This window comes from Quercus suber, unplaced genomic scaffold (assembly GCF_002906115.3).
Source record: "Quercus suber isolate HL8 unplaced genomic scaffold, Cork oak 2.0 scaffold_329, whole genome shotgun sequence".
In the NCBI taxonomy this organism is placed as follows: Eukaryota; Viridiplantae; Streptophyta; class Magnoliopsida; order Fagales; family Fagaceae; genus Quercus; species Quercus suber.
Window position 1 is genome coordinate 228448 of NW_027069782.1, and position 22010 is coordinate 250457.

At 34.3% G+C, this 22010-nt stretch overlaps 2 protein-coding genes across 2 annotated transcripts in view; both read right to left on the minus strand.

Moving 5' to 3' along the window:
- The window catches only part of LOC112038693 (isoleucine--tRNA ligase, cytoplasmic), an 82614-nt gene that overhangs the window by 57968 nt on the left and 2636 nt on the right, over nt 1–22010 (minus strand). The window contains exons 3-21 of the mRNA XM_065783108.1: nt 21544–21609; nt 20952–21095; nt 19946–20166; nt 19632–19797; nt 16511–16624; nt 16061–16158; nt 14973–15051; nt 13767–13925; nt 12108–12197; nt 11275–11408; nt 10779–10938; nt 10530–10613; nt 10159–10371; nt 9481–9606; nt 8227–8364; nt 7650–7753; nt 7488–7551; nt 4899–4987; nt 4711–4770 (exon numbers count right to left, since the gene is read on the minus strand). Coding sequence (XP_065639180.1) covers nt 4711–4770; nt 4899–4987; nt 7488–7551; nt 7650–7753; nt 8227–8364; nt 9481–9606; nt 10159–10371; nt 10530–10613; nt 10779–10938; nt 11275–11408; nt 12108–12197; nt 13767–13925; nt 14973–15051; nt 16061–16158; nt 16511–16624; nt 19632–19797; nt 19946–20166; nt 20952–21095; nt 21544–21609 — 2309 coding nt within the window. The remainder of the gene's footprint in view (nt 1–4710; nt 4771–4898; nt 4988–7487; nt 7552–7649; nt 7754–8226; nt 8365–9480; nt 9607–10158; nt 10372–10529; nt 10614–10778; nt 10939–11274; nt 11409–12107; nt 12198–13766; nt 13926–14972; nt 15052–16060; nt 16159–16510; nt 16625–19631; nt 19798–19945; nt 20167–20951; nt 21096–21543; nt 21610–22010) is intronic.
- LOC136071602 (isoleucine--tRNA ligase, cytoplasmic-like) lies at nt 984–3813 on the minus strand. Its single transcript, XM_065783144.1, has 6 exons — nt 3696–3813; nt 3546–3613; nt 3055–3177; nt 2284–2349; nt 1460–1571; nt 984–1298 (listed from the first exon to the last, which is right to left on the minus strand). Exons 1-6 carry the CDS (start codon nt 3796–3798, stop codon nt 1174–1176), a joined length of 597 nt encoding a protein of 198 aa, XP_065639216.1. The 5' UTR covers nt 3799–3813; the 3' UTR covers nt 984–1173.

The window sequence follows — 22010 nt, forward strand, 5'->3', positions numbered from 1 at the left end:
GTAACAAAGCTTTTTTTAGAAGAATTTATAATATCCTCGTGAGGAACCACATCACTTTTCCACTAAAAGACTTTTACATATTTAAAACTGCTGAGTCAGTAATTAATTTTTATTTAATAAATTTTACTGGCTCAGAGTCAATTTTAAACAAGTTAAAGTCAATTTTAAATAGGTTAGAGTCTATGTAACTCTATTTGGAGAATATAGAGAGGTGGGCTATGTGGCTGGCTGGTGAAGTAGATGGAGTTTAATGGTATTTGATTGTGGGGGGTTTTGTTTAAGGGCTTTTAAAAAGAGAGCTGCTTAGCTGCAATTTCTTCATAGAACATATGACATACTTAATAAAAGTGTCAAAATTTTTAACAGTGTATCTTTGATAGTCAGAGGCATTTACGTAGAAATCCACTAATACTTTCCTGGTGCCATTCAAACAACACAACTCCATAATATCATAGAAGATATCCATTTAGGTATTTTTATCAATTATTTTCCTCCATGTTAGTTGAAAAGCCATTGGGGGAAACTTATATTTAGGTAAGGTCCCTTGATTGTGCAACATACTGAGAAAAAAAATAAATCATGATTTCCTAAAGCTAAAGGGAATGATAATGGCACAATCCATGCTGAAACCTCTAATTTTTTTTAAATAAATCTATTTTAAATTAGTACTCACTCTGATGAATAAGATTATAACAAATTTTTGGCCTATTTTATTAAGCTACATTGTTCTTTTTCATCTTAAAGATGAATGAGAGATAAAATAGAAATTTCGAATAGTAATATCATTAGGGCCAGTTTTCTTTTTGGTTGTACATGTATAATGTAGTTAACATTATAAACAATATTAATCACTGAGCAGCAAAGCGATTGAAACAAAGCATAAGACCAACTGGCATTAGTTTCCTTTAATACATGCAGTGTATGTACAACAACAAAAATGATAATTTTAACTGCCTGCAAGTGACGTCACTTTTTTCCTGGGCAAAAAAGCGTAGTACAAGGGAAAAATATAAAAAATAAAATTTAAATTAAAAATAAAAAAAAATAAAAATAAAAATAAAAATAAAAAGACCGTTCAATGAAGGGAAAAAAAAAAAAAACAGAGGTATTAAGAAAGGACCACGAGACTAATATCTAGTGTTTCAGTCAAAACAAACTTCTTTGGATAGTCACTCAAGCAAGCAAGCTGACAGAGCGCAAACAGACCTTTCCATTTCCAAGTTGAAACTCAGACTTCAAATTTGTATGATCCCTAGATAGCAAGTAAGTCTCAAGACCTTGAGCAAATTTTGAATTTCCTGCAACCATTGAAAAACATTCTATAGAGAGAAGATAACAAAAAAGAAAGACAAATTCATGGGCAGTTCAAAAGTGCATGGGGATTTTTCTTTCTTTTGGCTCCATTTTTATTTTTTAGAGAGCTTTAGCTCTACTTTTTAGAGAGAGAGAGGTAACAAACCTGCATTTAGTCTATGAATTGCATCTAAATTGAACATTAGTGTAGGCCTTGTCAAGCTGATGACAAATGACATTCCAGAAATCCCATGGAAACTCTCCTCACAAATAATGACCTGCAATTTACACAATGCATGAGAAACAAATTTATACAAATTTACCATATGCTGGACCACCGTCAGAAGAAAATATAGAAGCTAAATTGCATTTAAGATTTGACTCCGTGCACTCATTATTCCCCATAAACATTCTTATATGTTCAACAGAAAAGGAAAGACAAATCAGGAGATTTAATCCATGGTACAAGCTATGCACACCATTAGAGGCAATTAGTCCATGGAATGGAAGTTAACTATTCATATTTACATCTAGAACCTCCAAGCTCTAATATATTCGCAAGTATGCCATGTTAGGAACTTAAACTCAGATCCATCAGGAAGCAATGTTGTTTATATACCATGTTCACAAAAGAATAAAAGATGATTAAGAAAACTCAATCTACATCTAGTGTGATCCAAGATCCATAATTAACCAATGTCCTTCCACTATATCAGAAACCTAGACAGGAGAAGGTATAGTTCCCCATTAATTGTTGCATTTCCCAATCTTTCAATCTGTTTTTTCACCAAAGAGGAAGAGTACGTACCATATAATTTCATCCAAAAACAGAAACAGGTTTTCATTGTTTATTCCAGTAAAAAAATAGTGCCTATTCTATACTCAAAAAAGAAAAGTTTTTTTTAAAGAAGATTAAAAGCATAAAGAACAAAGAAAGAATATCAGGACTCTTCAAACTAAAACAAGCAGTGCCTATTCTATGCAACTTACCGCATGTGATGGCTTCACGGCAGAAGGAAGCAAATGGGAACCAATCGCATCTGCAATGTAGGAATCCTGCAATTAAATTAAACAATTGAGCTATGAATATGGGGTGTAAGTGGTAATCATGTCAGACACTTGTTGATATGACACAAGTGTGAGACCATTAAGATTTATATTTGCACAAATTATTTTAAAAAAAAGATATGCAAGCACACAAAGAAGCATGTGAGCTCTTTTTTTTTATAACACAATAGTTGGTAGAAAACACCATTGGCCGCAAAGCAAGGAAAAAACAATCAAATCCCTTTAAAAAGGAAGGAATCTAATGTTTGAACTTTGAAAAAATAAGAAAAGCAGGGGTGGGGAGCAACATAGACAGAAGCTAACACCTATTATTAATGTCAAAGTAATTAAAGAAACAGGTGATATAGAAATTCCCAATAGCTGGGACATATAAGAATATTCATGGAAAGTATTCTCATTTAACTAAACATTGAGAGGCACTTCTTTAATACACATGTACAACGAAGGCATCAGGAGGGAGTCACGTGCACAACTAGGACAGCAGACATTCCACATGCTGTCATAGTGCAATTCAATCCTCCACAATTTCTAGCAATTTGACGATATCAAATTTTTAACTGGTAACCAATGAACAATAGACTTTATTGGGTAAGTTAAAAACATAAACTCTCAAGCAACAACTAGATGAAAGAAGGACCCATATCACTAACAGTTCAAGTAGAAAGCCCTCATATATATACAAGACAATATTACCTGTGAATTCAAAACTCGCTCTGAGAGTGATTTATCTTCATCCAATGAGTTGAAGTAAACCTCAACTATGTCAGTAGGTTCCAATGCAGCTTTCTTCCGTAACTTTTGAATTCTATTCACAATCTACAATGGACAATTTTTAATAAATTCAATCATCAGAAACGTTCCACTTCAGTATTACAATACATTACACACAAGCACTTCAATGAATACCAACACAAACAATTTAAAGCACCTCAACAACATCATAGTCAAAAGGACACTTACAAATGCATGTCATTATAACATAACAAACAAGTTGACTATACATGCTAGTTTTTCTTTTTAATCAGTGTTGACCCATACATACTAGTTTTTTGTTTCTTAATTGGCATTGCCTATCCATACTTATCAGTGTTGACTATATATTCCATGACAAAAAATAGATGTAAGTTACATGAATAGAATGGATAAACACAGCATGTATAAGCATAACAATGGTTTGAATTTACCTCACGAGCAACACCAGCCTCATACAATGACTCATCCGCATGTAAATCCAAAATCACTAAAACATCACCTGAACCATTGAATGCAGACCATGTGAAGACAACACTATAGACACATGATAAATTAAATTAGACATCGTCAATAATCCATACCATCTCCAGCCGCATCAATCTCCGACTCTGTCATTCCATCAGGACGTTTGAAATCCCGAACAACCTGAAAATTAATAAGGTGACAAAATTGATATGTTAACATAATTGCAGCCCATCACTGCTTAAATAAAATGAAAGACACCAGGAATGGAGTCAGAATCTCATAAGACCACCCTCTCACACATGGGACCCACCCATGTATCTCATGAGACCACCCTCACACATGTGGGACCCACCCCATGTTGTATGAGATCTAAGATACTTTTTCCTATGAATGAGCCATGACCAACCCAAGGTGGTCCATCCCCACTGAATGGGACAGGAATAGTATTGTTATCTCCATTATAAATCAAACTATTGTTGCCTAAACATTACTAAGTGGCTAGGACTACCCATTTAGCACTTGTATATTTCTTAAACCTTAAGTTAGTCCAATTTTTTTTTTTTAACTGAAAAAAAAAATTAAAATAAATAAAATAAATAAGGTAACGTTAGTTGTAAAGACAATCAATACTTTGTTAAGCTTCTTGCTCAAACAATACATATCATCCTTTCCCTAAATAAATAAATAAAAACCCTTATAAAAATACTTTGTTAAGCCTTGTGGTCAAACATTTATTTAAGTTAAAGGAATCTTCAAATTGAAATTCAAACATAATTTTACCTTACTTTCCAGTAAGATGACCAGGGAAATACACACAAACTCCTTCCATGTTTGTTAGATTGCATCTCTGATGAAATTGTTTCCACCATTTATGCTAGTGTAAATCAAAGCAATAGTAAGACCAAGGTTATTATTTTTGAGCCATTGGTCACTTTTTCCAAGGAACATATTAAATTTCCAAGGTATTAAATGATACTATTGTTATTTTGCCAGCCATTCAACAGCATCAAGAATCAAATGTTGCCAAGGCAAAACATACACACACACACGACCAGTATTTAAATATAAATCTCAAACAAATTGTTACAAAGATATTGATGATATATTGTTTTAGCAAAAAAAAAAAAAAAAATGGCTTTGACTTCCTTGGCAACTACTCCCATAGATTTTCCAAGCCGCTTACCTAATACACTAGAAGAAAACAATAGATTGGAAGTCAAACAAAAGCACAAAACACAAATACCTTTTTCTTTTTCTTTTTGATAAGGTACAAAACACAAATACCTTGCCTTTCACAAGTTTTGAAACAATGAACGTACCTAAAATCAGGTTCGGCACGTAAAGAAGCATACTTCAAGGTATCATTGCATGGTACAAGAGAACGCACATTAAGTTCTTCTAGCACATACTGCAAGGCAAATGGAAATAAATAAATCAAATGGCTGCATGGTTGCAGAAGTTGGTGAAGGATTCATAAAAACATGCAAGAATGACAAGAAAGAGCAGACACCCCAGTAAGTGAAACTACATAAACAAGAACCATCGTTTGTGTAGTTTTCCTATTAATAACAGTGATCCATTGTATACAATGACAGACTATTGTATTTATTGAACAGGAAAAAACCAGAGCAATAGGCAAGCCAACATTTTGCACTAACAAAAATGATGCATAATTAAAAAAAATACACGATAAATTTCACAAGAGTGTCTTTCAAGGCTAGTTCCTAGTTTGCATCAAGATATCAACAAATTAAGCCTTCCAAGTTTCACCAATGGTGTAACAGAAAATTAGCAACCAATAAACTTAATGGGACAAATATGACGTTGAAATTTTCGCATACTTAAAACTCCCTCCTTTTCCATGGTTCGAGTCATCAAAAGAACCTCTTTGGTTTCATTTTCTAAAATCTAAATGGTGTCAAATTGTACTATTTTTTTTTTTTTTTTTTAAAACGTGTTTGGAAAACCTAAAAACAAATCATTTATATACTTTAGCATACGTTAAGGTAACTAATCTCAATAGTCCCTTTTTTTCACCTGAAGGCAATGAATCAAACAGACCTAACAGACATTCTGCATCAGTCATGCTATGTTAGACCAGAGAAGTGAAATATAGCTTGAATGAAGTGCTCAACAAATGCAACGTCAGGAGTCTACAATGTAAAATATAATAAAAATAAGGCAAAAACACCATTTTGGATCCTACATTTTGGGGTCACAGTCAATTTGGTCCTTACATTTTGGTAGCAGACAATTTGGTCTCTGTTATTTTCAACTTGCAATCAATTTAGTCCTTACTGTTAACTCACTAACGGAAAATGCTTACTTGGCAAACAGTGTGCACTATTGGCACACTACACATCTACGTGGCGACTGAAATAATAATAAAAAATTTATTTATCATTTTTTAAATGCCACATCAGCATTTTTAAGAAGCATTTAAATTTAAAAAAAAAAAAGCATTTAAATGAAAAAAAAAAAAATCATTTCTTAAATTTATAGAAAAAAAAAAAAAAAAAATAAAATTAAAAAAAAAAGCATTTAAATGAAAAAAAAAATCATTTCTTAAATTTATAGAAAAAAAAAAAAAAAAAACCAGTGAAAACATCTGCAGAGCTGGTTCAACTTTGTTGCTTCCGTCTGGTTTAGATTGAGGTTTTTGATTTTTTTTTTTTTTTAAACCCAATTCTCAAACCTTCAAAGACTTGCTGATTCAAGTTTAATAACATTTGCAAGGCTGGTTTTAGAAACCTCAAGCAACTGACGAACCATTTAGGCACTCTTCAATTAAATCTCCCATATCACCACCTTCAATTCACAAGAGCCCCTCTTTCTCCCTCTCTCGCACACATTTTTCCTTCAGACCGAGATCAAATGATCTTAACGACAATGTTGTATGAGAACAACAATTCCAGATCCAGATCTACAATCAACGATGAATCTCCTCCTCCAAACCCACAACACAAAATAGCACTAATCACTGGAATTACTAGCCAAGATGGTTTGTACTTGACTGAGTTCCTCTCAACAAATGAGTTCCTCGGTTGGTTTTGGATCTGCAAAATGTGTTGGTGGCTGGTGGGTTTCGCTCAAGGTTTATTCGGGGCTGTGGAATTTTCATTTGGAACTTGTGAATCTTGCCAATCTTGTTGTATATGTAGAATTTTCAATGGTGCTGTCATAAATTGTTTCCTCCATTTTCTTGGCAACCAAACAAAGGCTAAGAAAGAATTTGAGATTAAAAAAATAATTCTATACGTAAATTTGAGAAATAATTTTTTTTTTTCCATTTAGACGTTCACATGGCATGTTTAAATGATAAATAAATTTTTTATTATTATTTCAATTGTCACATAGATGTGTAGTGTGTGAACAGTGCACACTGTTTGCCAAGTAAGCGTTTTCCGTTAGTGAGTTAACGGTAAAGACTAAATTGATTGCAAGTTGAAAATAATAAAGACCAAATTGACTATTACCAAAATGTAGGGACCAAATTATCTATGACCTTAAAATGTAGGGACCAAAATGGTGTTTTCACCTAAAAATAAAGGCATGGGATCACTTTTTTTCAATACAAATGACTACCCAAACTCTTTAAAAATGAAAAATAGAATAAGAAAAGGAAGTTGGGGGAATTCTAGATGAACATTTGGTAGGGACTGACAATAAAATCGGATAATACAGTAAAATAAACTAGCTTACCTTCTAATAGAGACCAAAAGACTTATTTAGACATTCAACAATACCAATACGAGTAACAGGTTACAGGCTACTAAATATGATTAGATAGGAGATACTACTAGAAAAAAAAAAAAAAATAGCATTTATAAGCAAAGTAGATCAACTAACTATAAATACAAATACAAATAAATAGAAGTACAATATAAATTGACATTATTCATGTATACCTCTCTTAACTTTCCAGCTATGTCATCAAGAAAGTCTGCATCAGGGTGAACTACTACCATCTCCCTGCAGTTGCTCGGAAAAGAATAAAACGATAGTGAGGGTGACATATATGAGAACATGGACTCAAAGAAACAGCAGAAGCAACAAGAGACAAGCTTAACCTTAGTGGAGCTTTAAGAGGTTTGTTGTGACGCTCACGAATGTTGCGGGCGAGATCAATAATAGTCATCATCCTCACAACACTTTGTTCAATTCGTTCACCCCTCTGAGAAAAGAATTAAAAAAGAACGAAAAGGAAATGCAATAGCACAGTTTCAGAAGTTGCTAAAAGTTAATCAGTTCAACATCAGAATTAGCTAGAAATGCTAAATTAAATCAGTACTAGGATCTAAACAACTAGTTGGAATTAAGGCTCTCTTGAATTGTTTGTAAGGTACTACTCTGAAAACAAATGGCACAAATTTTGGGACAACTGTTGGTGCAGTAGAAAAATGTTTAGGTGAAAGATCATTCAGAGTAGATATCCAATTTAACATTAATTTCATGGCCTGAATAACCAAAAACAATTTTAGAAAACAAAATCAGTTAGATATGATCAGCATACATGAGTTAATCCTGATCAACCCTTCAAAAATAGAGGAAACAATAGAGCAGAGACTTTTAAAAAGGAGAGGAACATGGAATAAGAGGAAGAGGGAAACATTTGAAGGAAATCACCCAAATGAAAGTAATCCATACCTTCCCTTCTTCTTGAGGAAATCTGCAATAATGAATACTATCCTCTGACCCATTGGTAACTTTTCGAAGATTTTGATATAGAACTTCAGTGAAGAATGGTGTGAATGGTGCCATCACTTTACATGAAACTAGAAGGACCTAAAAACACATAAAAAGACCTAAAACATAAGTGAATGTTATGATGCCAGGCATTTCCTCAATAGCTAAATAGCACGTTGCACCAAAATATGAATAAGCAGAAATAGAACACTTGGAAATGTGACATAAGAGTGTCCCTAGTCTAAAACAATTTCAATGCTCCCAAATTACAAGCTGTATCAATTAACAGAGGCAGGAGCAAGACTTGAGTTTAGATCCTTTTCTTTGATAATAAGACTGGAAATTACCCATCCAAATCAAGTTCTCCAATAATTAAATAGTAATCAGGAAGAGATTCAGTACAGAATAAGCATTTATCTAGGTAAAGGAAAGATTTATATCCCCTCATGAAGGAGAAAAGGGGAAAAAAAGCACTCATAATATTATGCTTTCAGATGAGAATAAATTGCTGAATGACCAGAAAGCTTAGATACAATTATACATAAAAATAGCTTGTTTCAAATTCAAGCCTATTAGTTCGGGGATCTAACCACTAGGCTGCACCCTGACAAGTAAACTTTTTCAATGATGTGGCATGCTAATTTGGGAATGTTGTGAAATTGTTGTGGCTTTTTCTTGTGTCCATAGCATTACTTATAACATAAAATCTAAATATAGCATTTTATATAGTTTTCTTGTGCCTTACAAAATATACCGAATTAATTTTTAGTTTGAATAGTATATATTTTCACAAATTCAAATTTTTTTACTAATAAAAGAGATGGCTCATGTTTCAACAAAAATCTACAGGATGTCCAGGCAAGCAATTTGCAAACTAATTTGTAAAATGAAACAACTAGCTGATGAGCCATATTGTACTTAAAAAATGAAATTAACTATGCAAAGTAGATAGGCAACTAGCACAGTAACTAAAATAATGGGGATTACTGGATAAAACCACAATAGCAACAGGGACTCCGCCAATTGGAATAGGGACCAGCTAGCAGTATCAGGACCATAAATAAAACAAACCACATAAAATAGGACTAAGTGTGTGATGACACCATAGGTCACATAATGGCATGCAATCCAAATTGACTAATACTTTAAAAAAATTAAAAATTAAAAATTAAAAAAAGAAAAGAAAAGAAAAGATATATGTTACTGCCATCATACATTATAAAGAGTTGAAAGTGCCATCCTACAATCTTCTTCTCCAGTACGACCTTTAAGTCTCTTACGGTTGAACCGGACATATATGTTTGTAAGGTTGTCAAGAAACTTCAAGAGATATGGAACCACCTGTACAGTTAATAGAGCCATTAAAAACTGAATTTGGCTTCAATACATACAAACATACATACAAGCCACCATTAATTTGGCAGAGCCCACACGATATTGATAATGCACTATTGACAATATTGTTCTCATTGCCATTCCAAAATACTTGTTTAGTTCAAAAAATATATACATAGAATTACTTTTTATATTATTGTTCTGCTTTATCAAATTTATTCTAATACCAACCAAAATGTTCTTTCAGAACCTGAAAACATCAACATCATTTCCATACAAACCAAAATTCTCAGCACATAAAAAACAGATCATATCACAACATAAAAGAAAGTGGAATTTATTTTGATGAACATTTTAGCCAATTCTCTTATATATTCTTCATACATGCATTTGTCCGGAAATTTACCATTTCCTGTGCACAAAAATCAACTATTCTATAATTAGTACCAGAAATTCACTTCAGACAATGATTGATTGTGTTCTAAATGCAATGGTCCTTTTTTTCAAGGGCTAAGCACGAAGTATCCACTACAAAGTAACAGCAAATACACAGCTAACCGTGTAAAGGCGATAACCATCCATTTCTTGGCGGAAAAAATAAATAAGAGACTGTGTGGCTGAGTTGATCCACTGGTCAAGCACATTAGATGAATTTTGAAGAGTGGCTTGGTCAATAGGAATGAATGGTGCAAGCCCCTCAACCTCAAGTCTCTTTGCATTCTGAACAAGGAATCTATATGCATTGTACCAAGGAAGGAAAACATCCCTAACCTGGGAATAAATACAAACATAGCCAAGAGAGATTCAGATCAATTAGAGCATAACAAGATAAAAATACACAAAACAGATATCACTAAAGCTTACTGAAAATGAAATCAAATGGAACTCTGAAGGAAAAAAGCAAAAATAAAAAGGAACACAATACTCACAACACCATGAACCCCTTCCTTTTTGAAACGTAAGGGCTCCGCACGCACCACTGGGGAGTTTATGATGTACAATCGTAACGCATCCTGCACATAGAAAATAGGACATACACCTTAGCATGAGTGAGAAACAACATTTGAGTAAGCGGATCAAAATAGTGAAAAACAAATTAGAACAACCAACTTTATCAAACATAATAACACCAAAAATAAAAATAAAAAGACTTAGAGAAGGATTATGTAATAACTTACAGCCCCATAGTTATCAATGACTTCCAGTGGCGAAGGATAGTTTCTCAAACTTTTACTCATCTTTTTTCCATCTTCTGCCAGGACAAGTCCATTGCAAATGAGGTTCCTAAATGCTGGTTTATCAAATAATGCAGTAGATAACACCATGAGAGTATAGAACCTGCAGAATGAGAAAGTGATTAAAAGAAGTAAACTGCTTGGAAAAACAGATGTTCCTCAAGTGTTGTACTGGTACACAGCAGATAAGAATAAATTCTTCCTAGAATGTTGAGATATTCAGAAGATGAACACAGATCCCATCAAACAAGAAGGGATTATATCAACAATTTGATTAAGTAAGTTTGATGTTCCACTGTTGAAAGTAAGGTAAACAGATGTAACAAATTCAATCAAGACATGGTATTCAGAAACATCAACTACCATGAAATCAAGGATTCATATATATCAGAACCTGGCAAGTATCATAAAATAGACAGCTAAAAGGCAGGAAACCAACCATCCACGAGTTTGATCCAATCCTTCAGCCACAAAATGCCCAGGAAAGTTGTTCTCAAAGAGTTCAACATTTTCAAAGGGATAGTGAATATAAGCGTAAGGCATGGACCCACTCTCAAACCAACAATCAAACACCTGAAAAGATAAAACAACATACTAACATTAAAAAACCGTGCAGCAAATTAGCATATCTGTTCAAAATCACCCACGCATATATACCATATAAAGAAGGGAAATACACTTGATTTTTTTTTTTTCTTCCCTTTCCAGGCACATTAAAAAGCATCGTGGAAAATTTCAAGGCAACCTCAATTCCACAGGAGAAAAATACAATGAACAAAAGAACCCAAAAACTATAGAGCACAGAAACATATAGCTCTTCCCAACTATTGAGAGGCCTAAGACTTTTTACTCCTCCCAAATGAAGACCACAACCACCAAAAGAGGAATAACTAATTGGCTTTGCTGGAAGGAAAAATACAGATGTCATGAGAAACACCCATTTGTATAGATGGGCGAGACAATAATTTTAAAACGGAAAATACAGAAGTTGTGACTCAATAGGAGTGGATAATTAACATCACAAGTCAACATGGCCGCAATGTCATGAGAAACTCCCATTTGTATGGACAGGTAATGCTACTGCTAATGTATGTCTTTCAATTCATTTACCACTTCCATTTCATTATTATTTCTTCTGAATAAGGAAATATGAGGTCAAGACTAAAGTACGTACAGAGTGACATATCTAAATGTAACCATGCAATTAAAACAGCAAAAACCAATGATTTAAGCCTAGGCACTGTACTGCATAGCCCGATTCAAAAATCTTACATCATCCACTCGTCGAAGCACACCATATTCAGGACCACGCTTAGAAGGAATGGTGATATGATCAATCTTGTGACGGTGCAGATCATCCGCCTGTAGAAAGCAGACACTAAGATAAGCTCCAGAATGGCAAGATAATCAAGACAAAAACATTTTTTGAGTTCTTCTATTTTTATTTTTCAACAGGAAGTACACAATATTCTGTCCAACAAAAAAAAAGGATGAAGGAGAAGACAAAAAAGGCAAAAAATTGGCAATAGAAATCAAGATCATCTAAAGAACACAAGAGTAAGAAAGACATTGCCTGGCCACGTAGAAAACCAGATTATGATTTTACAGACAAGGAGTGCAACAACATCAACCACTTAACTACTCTATACACTCCAGATTTCACATAAGCATTACCTGACAGCTATCCACACTACAGCCACTGTGCCACCAAAGCTCCCCATCCAACAACCCACTACCCAATGGCACACGTGCTGCTCTTTGTTAAGATCCAAAAAGGTTCTTGTACAACAAGAAAAAATATTACAGATTATCTATGACACACTGATGCTCTTCCAAAAAAACCCTATCCCTGCATCTCTTCTAACATCTACTAAATAGATTTAACGTCTTAATGTTGGAATTATTTTCTTCTTCTTCCTCCCTCTGTGTGTGTGTGTGCGTGCGCGTGTGTTACTCAATTATTCTTCCTCAATGATATTTGGGAAACAGCAGGGCGATCAAATTAAAAAGCTCCAATGGGCTATTTTCATGCCAGATACCATGCGAATGAAGTAATCTCAAATTGCCAATCACAATAACTATGTAGCATGAAACTATATATCATCACACAATAATCAAAACATGAGAAAATTAGAGGAAAAAGGGAGGGGGGGGGGGGGGGGGGGAGGGGGGGGGGGGTCAAAATTCTTTATATCTAGATATAGAGATAAACCATGATAATCACTTTTTATGAGTACTGACCTCTTTCTGAGAGGACTACATCATCAAGACAAGTATCATTTTATATGGAAAGTTCATCAAAAAGAATAATTAAAGTAGACCAAGAAGATAAGGTTCTGTAGTATCATGATTGAGACTTAGAAGAGGATGCCCGACATTCCCTCAAATCACCAATAAGTGAAGGGGTCCAGCTAGGAGTATGTTAGGTTTAAGTCAAATCAGGTACCAAGTCCAAAGATATTGAAAACATTAATACACACAAACACAACTTCAGTATGAACAAAGTGCATGTTTGTGCGTCTAGGTAAGTTATACATGCATCCCAGTAGGTCATGAATCCACAACCATACCCTGCTCCCCTTCTTTAGTGGGAGGAGATGTCACTGATATGAATCCAGTGCATGCTAGTTACAAGCAAAATTTATAAAACACCCCCCAAAACCTGAAAGGAGGCAGGGCAAATTGAAATAAATATTTTATTGAGATTATTGTTTTCCCAAATTCGATTCCAACAATCCCCCTAATCTCATAGTGTTGTGCATAATTACCATTTTTTTCTAAATAATAATAGCAATTAGAGACGCAATTTCTACATGACAAAACTGCAAAGTGAAATAGTCAATTCATACTAAGTTGGATGCATTAATGTATAAAGATACGAAATTAATCAACCATGAGAAATAATGAGAGAGAGAGAGAGAGAGATCAAACCTTAACACCAGAAAGCTTTTCAAGTTTCTCAATGGAATCCATGACTTCTACTTCCTCACCATCTTCACTAATCCAAATAGGAAGAGGAGTACCCCAAAATCTACTTCTACTAACTGCCCAGTCTCTTGCATTTTCCAGCCAATTTTGAAACCGTTTTTCCTTTAGCACAACAAAAGAACAGATAGCAGGTGTTACAACAACTAAAAAAATCTATTACACATTTTCTAACAGGTGATACATATCTCTATTATCCATAACATTAATAAATGTTACACCAAAATACTCTGTAACTTGTTTGTAATTATAACATAGAATAGTTCAAGAAAATCAAAGATTCATAATTCATCAGTTATAGGGAATATTTATAATCACATAACTAATGAACTAAGTCAAATCACAACTGAACCAAATAGCAATCGTACGAGTTGGCATGTTGTGTCTGTTCAAATTAGGATTGAATAAATGGCCAGAAGGAAGAATGCAATTGGACAAAGATCAGCTGATCAGGTGTATCAATGAGATGAAATGAGAGAATAAGGTTGGTGAGAAGATGATAGACAACAGATCAGAGGAGATCAGCTAAGAGAGGAAGATATGAGAGAAGAGAGTGACACTGCTGATGGGCACAGGAGCAACAATGGAGGAGGCAATGGCGCCATTGGAGAGGCATAGGTGACAGGTGGCATTGAAAAGGTACAGAGAATGGGGATGGGGTTAGAGTGAGATTTGAGTTTAGGGCTGTTTTGGTTGGATTCAATAACATCCTGGTGACAAGTTTGATTTAAGAAAATTACAAGGTATATGCAGTTTCTTTGTATAACAATAATCTTTGTTATATGAAAGAATATATTTAAAACAGTTAGTAATTAGTCAATTAAGAAACTATTAGTGAGCAAACAACTAGGTGTGGTGCAGGTTTGTCTTCAGGTTGGTTATTAATTAATTACAAAAATGTGAACCTGTACACAAATTCAAAAAGTCAGGTTGCAGAGAAATTGCAACCAGGCCAAGCTATTACACTCTCAGAAGCCAAACAGATTGGGCAGTTTCAGTTTGTCAACATTTGTATAATAGCTAGCATATAGAAATTTTATGGGAAAACTTGTGCTGTCATAAATTCTCTCTAGAACTCAACAATTATAGACTCAAAAAGGCTGCCAGGTTTTTTTGAGAAGCCGCGGTCATTGTTGCAGGGAGATACTATACCTTCACAAAATCTGGAACCCAGTAAGTCTCCTTGTTGTTTCTAAGCAATTTCTCTTTCAATGTTTCTACTTTAATAAACCTGGAAAAATATAGAATAGCTTGATCAGGAAGAATAAACATTAAAAACACATGTTCAAAAAAAAAAAAAAAAAAGGTTAAAAACACGCACAGAAACACAAAATGAGGAAAAGGGAGGAAAAAAAAATACAACAAAATGAGAGTAAAGAGACATCATATTAAGTAATGTAATTGCGTGAGCCTGTAACATCCCCAATCCCTTCCGACCTCTTGAGTGATATCAAAACACATCCCAAGAAGATGGATAATATCAATGACAAGTCAACAAATACAGTCCACTTTATCAACATGCATTGTATTACAAAGTAAAATTGAGTGGCACATCCACAGAATAGTGCTAACCCCTCATTTGCATTTTTCTATCTTCCATTCAGTCAACACGGTTATCCATTCTACTTTTAACAATTACCTACTAAAGATCAATCTCATATTTATTATTTATGAAAGTATTAGTTGCAACAAGTTATTTATTTTTAAAATGCTTTAAGAATTTTTAAAGTGTAAGTCATTAACATCCCTGCAGAATGAAACTTCCCATGATTTTAACTTAGTAGAAATTATCTCTCCATTATTTCTGAGGTCTTCCCATGTCAGCATCAAGTACAGGAGAAAACACCATATTGGCAAGATTCCATACAAACCAATGAATAGAAAAACAACGCAAAAATTAAATTTAAGCATCTGTTCCCAATAGCTGGAATTTTACAACCTTCAGAATAGGGTCACGCCAGCAATTGTTAGCAAAATCAGACATGTTTTTGAAATATTATTTTATGGTAACTGAGTGAGTGGCCCCAGGGGGTGCAAGAGGGGAGGAGTTCAACCATTGAACCCGCTTAAGGTTGGAAGCCTCATGAAGTGGGTGCAAAAACTTATACATAACCCAATGACTTAAAAAATTAAAAAAAAATTCAGCTCAAAGAGAATTGGATTTGGGAAATTAACAAAACAGCTAGCTACAATATAAGTGCAGTCGAGGTTAACAAAAAACTTAGTAAGAATGCACTTACCAGCTTGGAACAGCTCGATAAATCAGAGGAGTTTTTGATCTCGGGCAAAAGGGATATGAATGCATAAAGCTTCCTAACTTAACAAGCCGACCTTTTCCCTGAGCAAATACAAAAAATTACAATATAACAAAGAAAATGATGGAAAACAAGTAAATGACACAGTGGGTATAAAATTTATAGCATTCCACCCAAAACATAGCTTTGTTTTCAGGTTCAAACTTTTCTTTTTAACTTTAGTTGACAATGATACTTTAATCTTTCATTCATTGACATCCAAATACTAGATTTAGGACATGAACTCAGAAATAAAGGAATTCGTACAGTTACAAGATAAGTATTGAATTGTATAATGACACAACTGTCAACAATATTTTCAGAGTTTTCACCCACACAAATATTATTGTTGTTATCCTCTAAGCACTCTCATAATCAAATACGTCTGAACCTTACCTTAATTGCTTCAATAATATCCTTATCTGCATCTTTCACATACTGCCCACTGAACTCGGAAATTTTTGTAGTAAAGCAGCCATCATCATCAACTGCCACAATTAAGTTCTCACCCTACAATAGAACAAAACAAAGCAAAAAGGATGAAGTATCTCCAAGACAGGACAGAAAATTCAAGCATGTGTGAACAAATTTCTTGGGGAATTTAAAAATTAATGAAACCTTCCAAAAATAATGCAAAACATAGAGTGCACCAGAACAAACAGACGAGCAAAAGTAATAAAATTTCAGTTACAACATATTTGGGGCGAGGGGGTTGAGTATTTCAAATTTCTCATTAAACAAGATAAGTAATACTACCTCTGTCCCAAATTGTTGGACCTGTTTAGAAAATCCAACTTTTTAAGGAAACATCATTTAATGAGTTGTATATCAGTTAAAAGGTACAAGTTTCCAAAACTGCCCTCATTGATTTATACACAAGAAGAATGATATTGACTTTTTTTTAAAAATAATTAAAGGGTAAGAGGGAAATTTTATTTATTTGACTTTTCAAAGAGGACTACATTTTGGGACGTAAAAAACTGAAGTGCATAGATGATGGCAGATTCCCATCATGAAATCAGAGCAACAGAGCATCAAACTTCACCAAAGCAACGTCACTTACAGGAACCAGGTGATTTTCAAGATGATTTTTGTATGAGTATAATGTGCTCTATTTTTTTATAAATAATGAAATTTTATTGAAACCAAAAAAGAGACCTAATTATACAGGATGTATACAACTGGGAACAAAAAGAGACCCACACAAATTACAAGCATCCATCAATGCATTAACCAAAACAATAGAATGACTACCTAAAACTGTCGTCCAATCTAAAAGTTTATGGAAGAAAAGTTTCAGGTCTCATCCTGTCCTTTCAGTGCCCTCAAAGCTCAGGTTGTTTCTCTCCTGCCAAATAGACTACATCAAGCAATGAGGGACAGCCTTCCTAGTAAAACTATTGTGATGAAGCCCAAACTTTCCTTGCCAACAAGCTAATAGCTCAACCAGTCTTCGGCATTATAGAATGAACACCAAACAAAGCAAACACCAAAGTCTACAACTCAACAGCAATACGACAATGAAGTAAGAGGTGGTCTACTGATTCCCCCTTACTTTTACGCAGAACCAATCCAATATCAAAACTTTTCTTTCTGCAAGTTATCAATCGTCAAAATATTCGCCAAAGCTACAGTCCAAACAAAGAAAACCACTTTGCAGGGGACCTTTGGCTTCCAAATGCTCCTCCAAGGAAAGGAAAAATCACTGACACAAGCCAAAACCCGGTAATAGTTACTAACCTCAAAACCCCTCCTTCCTAGTTGGCAACCAACACATCTTGTCTTCCCCCAACCCCTCAATGAGACCCCATAGATAATATCCATGAAACTAGATAGGGACTCCATTTCCCAATCCTATGTAGCTCTCAATAATTTCAAATCCCAAAATAGAACCCCATTGGAGAACTTCATTAGATCAGCCACATAAGCTTCCTCATTCTAACTGATTGCAAACAGCTCTAGGAAACACATTCTCAACGGGCTATCCCCACACCAGACATCCTGCCAAAACCTCAAACTAAATATAATGAGAAAAGGCAGGCCAGCCAACTGTGATAGTCTTCCACAAACTCACACCATAAGGACTAGTAACAAGATAAGATCACCTGTCTCACCCCTCACTCCCATACTTAACCCCTATCACCCTCCAAAACACATCTCTTTCAGTCCCAAATCTCACAGCCATTTCCCTAATAATACTTCATTAAAATGTCTCAAACTCCTAACAGTTGATCTGCCATACTGACGAGGGGCACAAACCTTAGACCAATTCACCAAATGGAATTTTGATTCATCCCCCAACCCATTCCAAAGAAAGTTTGTTGGAGTTGTTCCAGTATGACATACTTTATACATCTGCAACTAATCTGATTCAACTCATTTTTTCATACATATCCAATATGATGTTTTTTATTTTTATAAGTAACTTAATGACATTAGAAAAGCACAAAAAGAGGTATTGTCTTGGTACAAAGGGGTATACAAAGAGAGAGACTGCCCCAAAAAATACAAGACAAAAAAATCAAACGAAGAAATTAACATCAAAAATATAAATCACCTAAACATCTATGAAGCCAAGCATGGAGAAACCAATGGAATTTGAAGTCTACTTGTCTAAAGTCTTGAGAAAAGAAAACTTGATATGTGGCACCAGCAACTCCCTTTCCTCAAATGTATGAATATTCCACTTTCCAAAAACACCATTCAAGGCATTAAAACCAGCCATCCAAGTTTTCCCATTGTTGAGTTTTCCTAAACTCCCACTCTGAGAACCCAACATACCAGTCACTGAATTAGGCATTACCCAACCAACTCTGAATAGACATAACAGTAGATTCCACGTCTCCTAAGCAATTAAACAGTATAAGAGAAGATGGTCCATGGACTCCCATTGGATTTACTCAATATAATGTGCTTACAGACACAGATTTTTATTTTATTTTTAAAACAAAAAGGATAATAAAGACAACCACCATGTATGGAAAGATTCTACACCTCCCAAGCAATTAAACAGTGTAAGAGAAGATGGTCCACGGACTCCCATTTAATATACACGATATAACATACTTGATACACACATTGTTTTTTATAAAAAAAAAATAAAAAAATAAAAAGGATAATAAAGACGACCACCATGTATGGAAAACGTCCAATGACTAGACAATTCTAAAGTGGAGGCGTTTAGGAAGGAAAAGGAGAGGGAACAAAAGATGTAGTGGAATAAAATGTGAAACAAAAATGTTCAAACAAAATAACATAAAAGTGGAATAGAATTACATAACAAAAACCACCAAAAATACAGGAACTAATGTTAAAGAACATAATAATTTCAACAGAAAGGTCAAACCCAAAATGTAAGAACTCCAAACATTAAGACCATTTTTTCTACAATGTCAGGAGTATGACCACACAGAACATACAAACAAGCTCATCTAAAGGTACTAAATCAAAATTTTCAAAACCTCAAGTATGTAGCATTATGTGCATCTTTAATTAAAAAATAAATAAAAAAGAAGACCTTGATTATCACTTGATTTTCAATGCACACACGATAATCATCTTCACCAAATGCAGGCGCACAATGCACAATTCCAGTACCACTGTCATCAGTGACATAATTGTCCGCAATAACTTTAAATGCAGAGTCAGAGTACTCCTTAAAATAATCAAAAAGTGGTTCATACCTGCAGTACACAACCTTCAAGTTTCAGTACCCCCAAAACCCCATAATCATATTTTACTAAAAAGGAATTCACAAAAACAGTAGTAATCATCTGGAAGTAATCTGATGACAAATAGTAATTAAGCAAAAAGAGTAACAGTAGTGCTCACTTCAATCCCACCAATGAAGCCCCTGAGACTTTCTCCAACACTTCAAAATGATCCAAAGCATCTCCAGTTTTACCAGTTGAAGATCCCTTGGTCTTCGGATTGGGCTTTTTGGAGTCATCAATGGATCCATTAGCAACATTTGGTTTGGGTTTCTCACTAGGAAGTGCTGACAAACGAGATTCAGCAACCACATATACTTTTCCAGAGTACTTGTTGCGAACCTGGTATTCTTTTCCGCCTCAAATTAGATACCAAAATAACATATAACAGAACACTCCCATATATTGTAGGCTATATATATATATATATATATGACATGAAACGGATACCATTATACAGTTATACAGCAACAATGTTAAATACAGCCACAAACAAAAACCGGCAAATATGTGCCAAGAAAATGAGTGGCAATCTTTACAATCTTTAAACATAATCAGCAAACATACTGCTCGGCAATCTATTTATTTAGGAAATATCAATTAACTTGATAAACACCATATATCTTTTCTTTTTTTTTTGGGTAAATAAAATTCCAAATTTGCAAAGTAGGGAGACTCAAACCTGTGTTCTGCTACTTGATAGCAGATATCGATGTTAAAATACACAAATATCTTAGATATAACAAGATCTAATGCAAATGCAGTCACATAAGCCTGACACTTTAAGGCATGAGCCTCCAAGGACCCCAACTTCTATATGAAAACATAATTAAAATAAAAATTTAAATAATTTAAATAAAAGTTAAAGACAGGAAGAGCTTCAAACAGCCACCCTTCAATCCCACAATTTTAAGAACCCAAGAATACTTTATTTTTATGCTGGGATAAATGTTAAAAATGGAGAATCCTTCCAATATAAGTCCTTCAACCCAATCCAAGAACAACCAATATAATCATCTTATTTAAAAGGTAAATTTGGAAATTTTATATCATAATACTCCGTCTAGCTGTGTTAACAGTCTACCACAGAAGCTCACATATAAGTTGACTAAAAATATTAAACATACCTTCACATAGACAAAATTGGCATTGACACAAAGGGCAAGATTACTAGGAAGGGTCCATGGAGTTGTCGTCCAAGCCACAAAAGCCGCCTTGTGTGGATCACCAATTACTGGAAACGTCACCATTATTTCAGGGTCAGGGACATCCTGTATCACTCCTAGAATGTTACATAATTGAATCTATAAAATCAAGGTTCAAGAATTTGTATAAAAATCAGTCATTTAATTGCTTTAAAACTGAAATGATAGTTTACCACAAGAGTGGCCAGAACCTAGTTCCCCCAATTTGACTGGTTGGGCACAGCCACCAATCATGAATAAGTTATTTTTTTAAGAAAGTAGGGAACCTTTCTAAAGAAGAGTCCTTTGGAATCACCTCTAGTCAGTAAAACCTACAGACAACTAACCCCACCCATGAGAACCAATTGCCGGATAATCCAAGGACATTCACTCCTAAGGGGCTAAGCAATCACAGAACAAGGTATAAATAAAATTACATCATACCAAGAACAAGTTATAAATAAACGCTAAAGACTATTAGTTCGGCAACCAACCCTCACATATGAATGGTAAACAGAAGTTTCAGATCACAAACCCTATATTCTTGACCGGCTTCAAAATTAGATAGAGGTGTCTTGCAACCAGTGCTGTATGGCATGACCTGAAAAACACAACATCCAAGCAATTAAATTGAACCCACTTTAAAATTTTAAAACCTCACCATCACCCAAAACCATAATAATTATAAGAATTATGGTTTAATAATTAAATTCACAAATTCCTAATAAGCTTGAATTTTAAAGATAATCTGTAATTTATCATGATATCAGAACAAGTTGTCACGAGCTTCAACTTGTCTCCACTCTACCTCCCATATAAAATGTTGATTCCATGTGTTGGGTCCCCCTTATATTAGGGGGGTGGGGGTTGAGCCCACACGTGAGGAAAAAAAAGTTAGAATTTTTATTATGATTAAATTCACCATTTTCAGATAACTTAAGATTTTGGTATAATCAGTAATTTATCAATAATAATAATAAGTTTTTTTTATACGTAAAAATA

Coding starts and splice junctions, on each gene's coding strand:
- LOC136071602 (XM_065783144.1), bottom strand. CDS start 3,798: ATGTTAACATATCAATTTTGTCACCTTATTAATTTTCAGGTTGTTCGG. Junction 1,572..2,283: donor CCGTGAAGCCATCACATGCG/GTAAGTTGCATA, acceptor TGTAAATTGCAG/GTCATTATTTGTGAGGAGAG. Junction 1,299..1,459: donor AATTCATAGACTAAATGCAG/GTTTGTTACCTC, acceptor CAATGGTTGCAG/GAAATTCAAAATTTGCTCAA.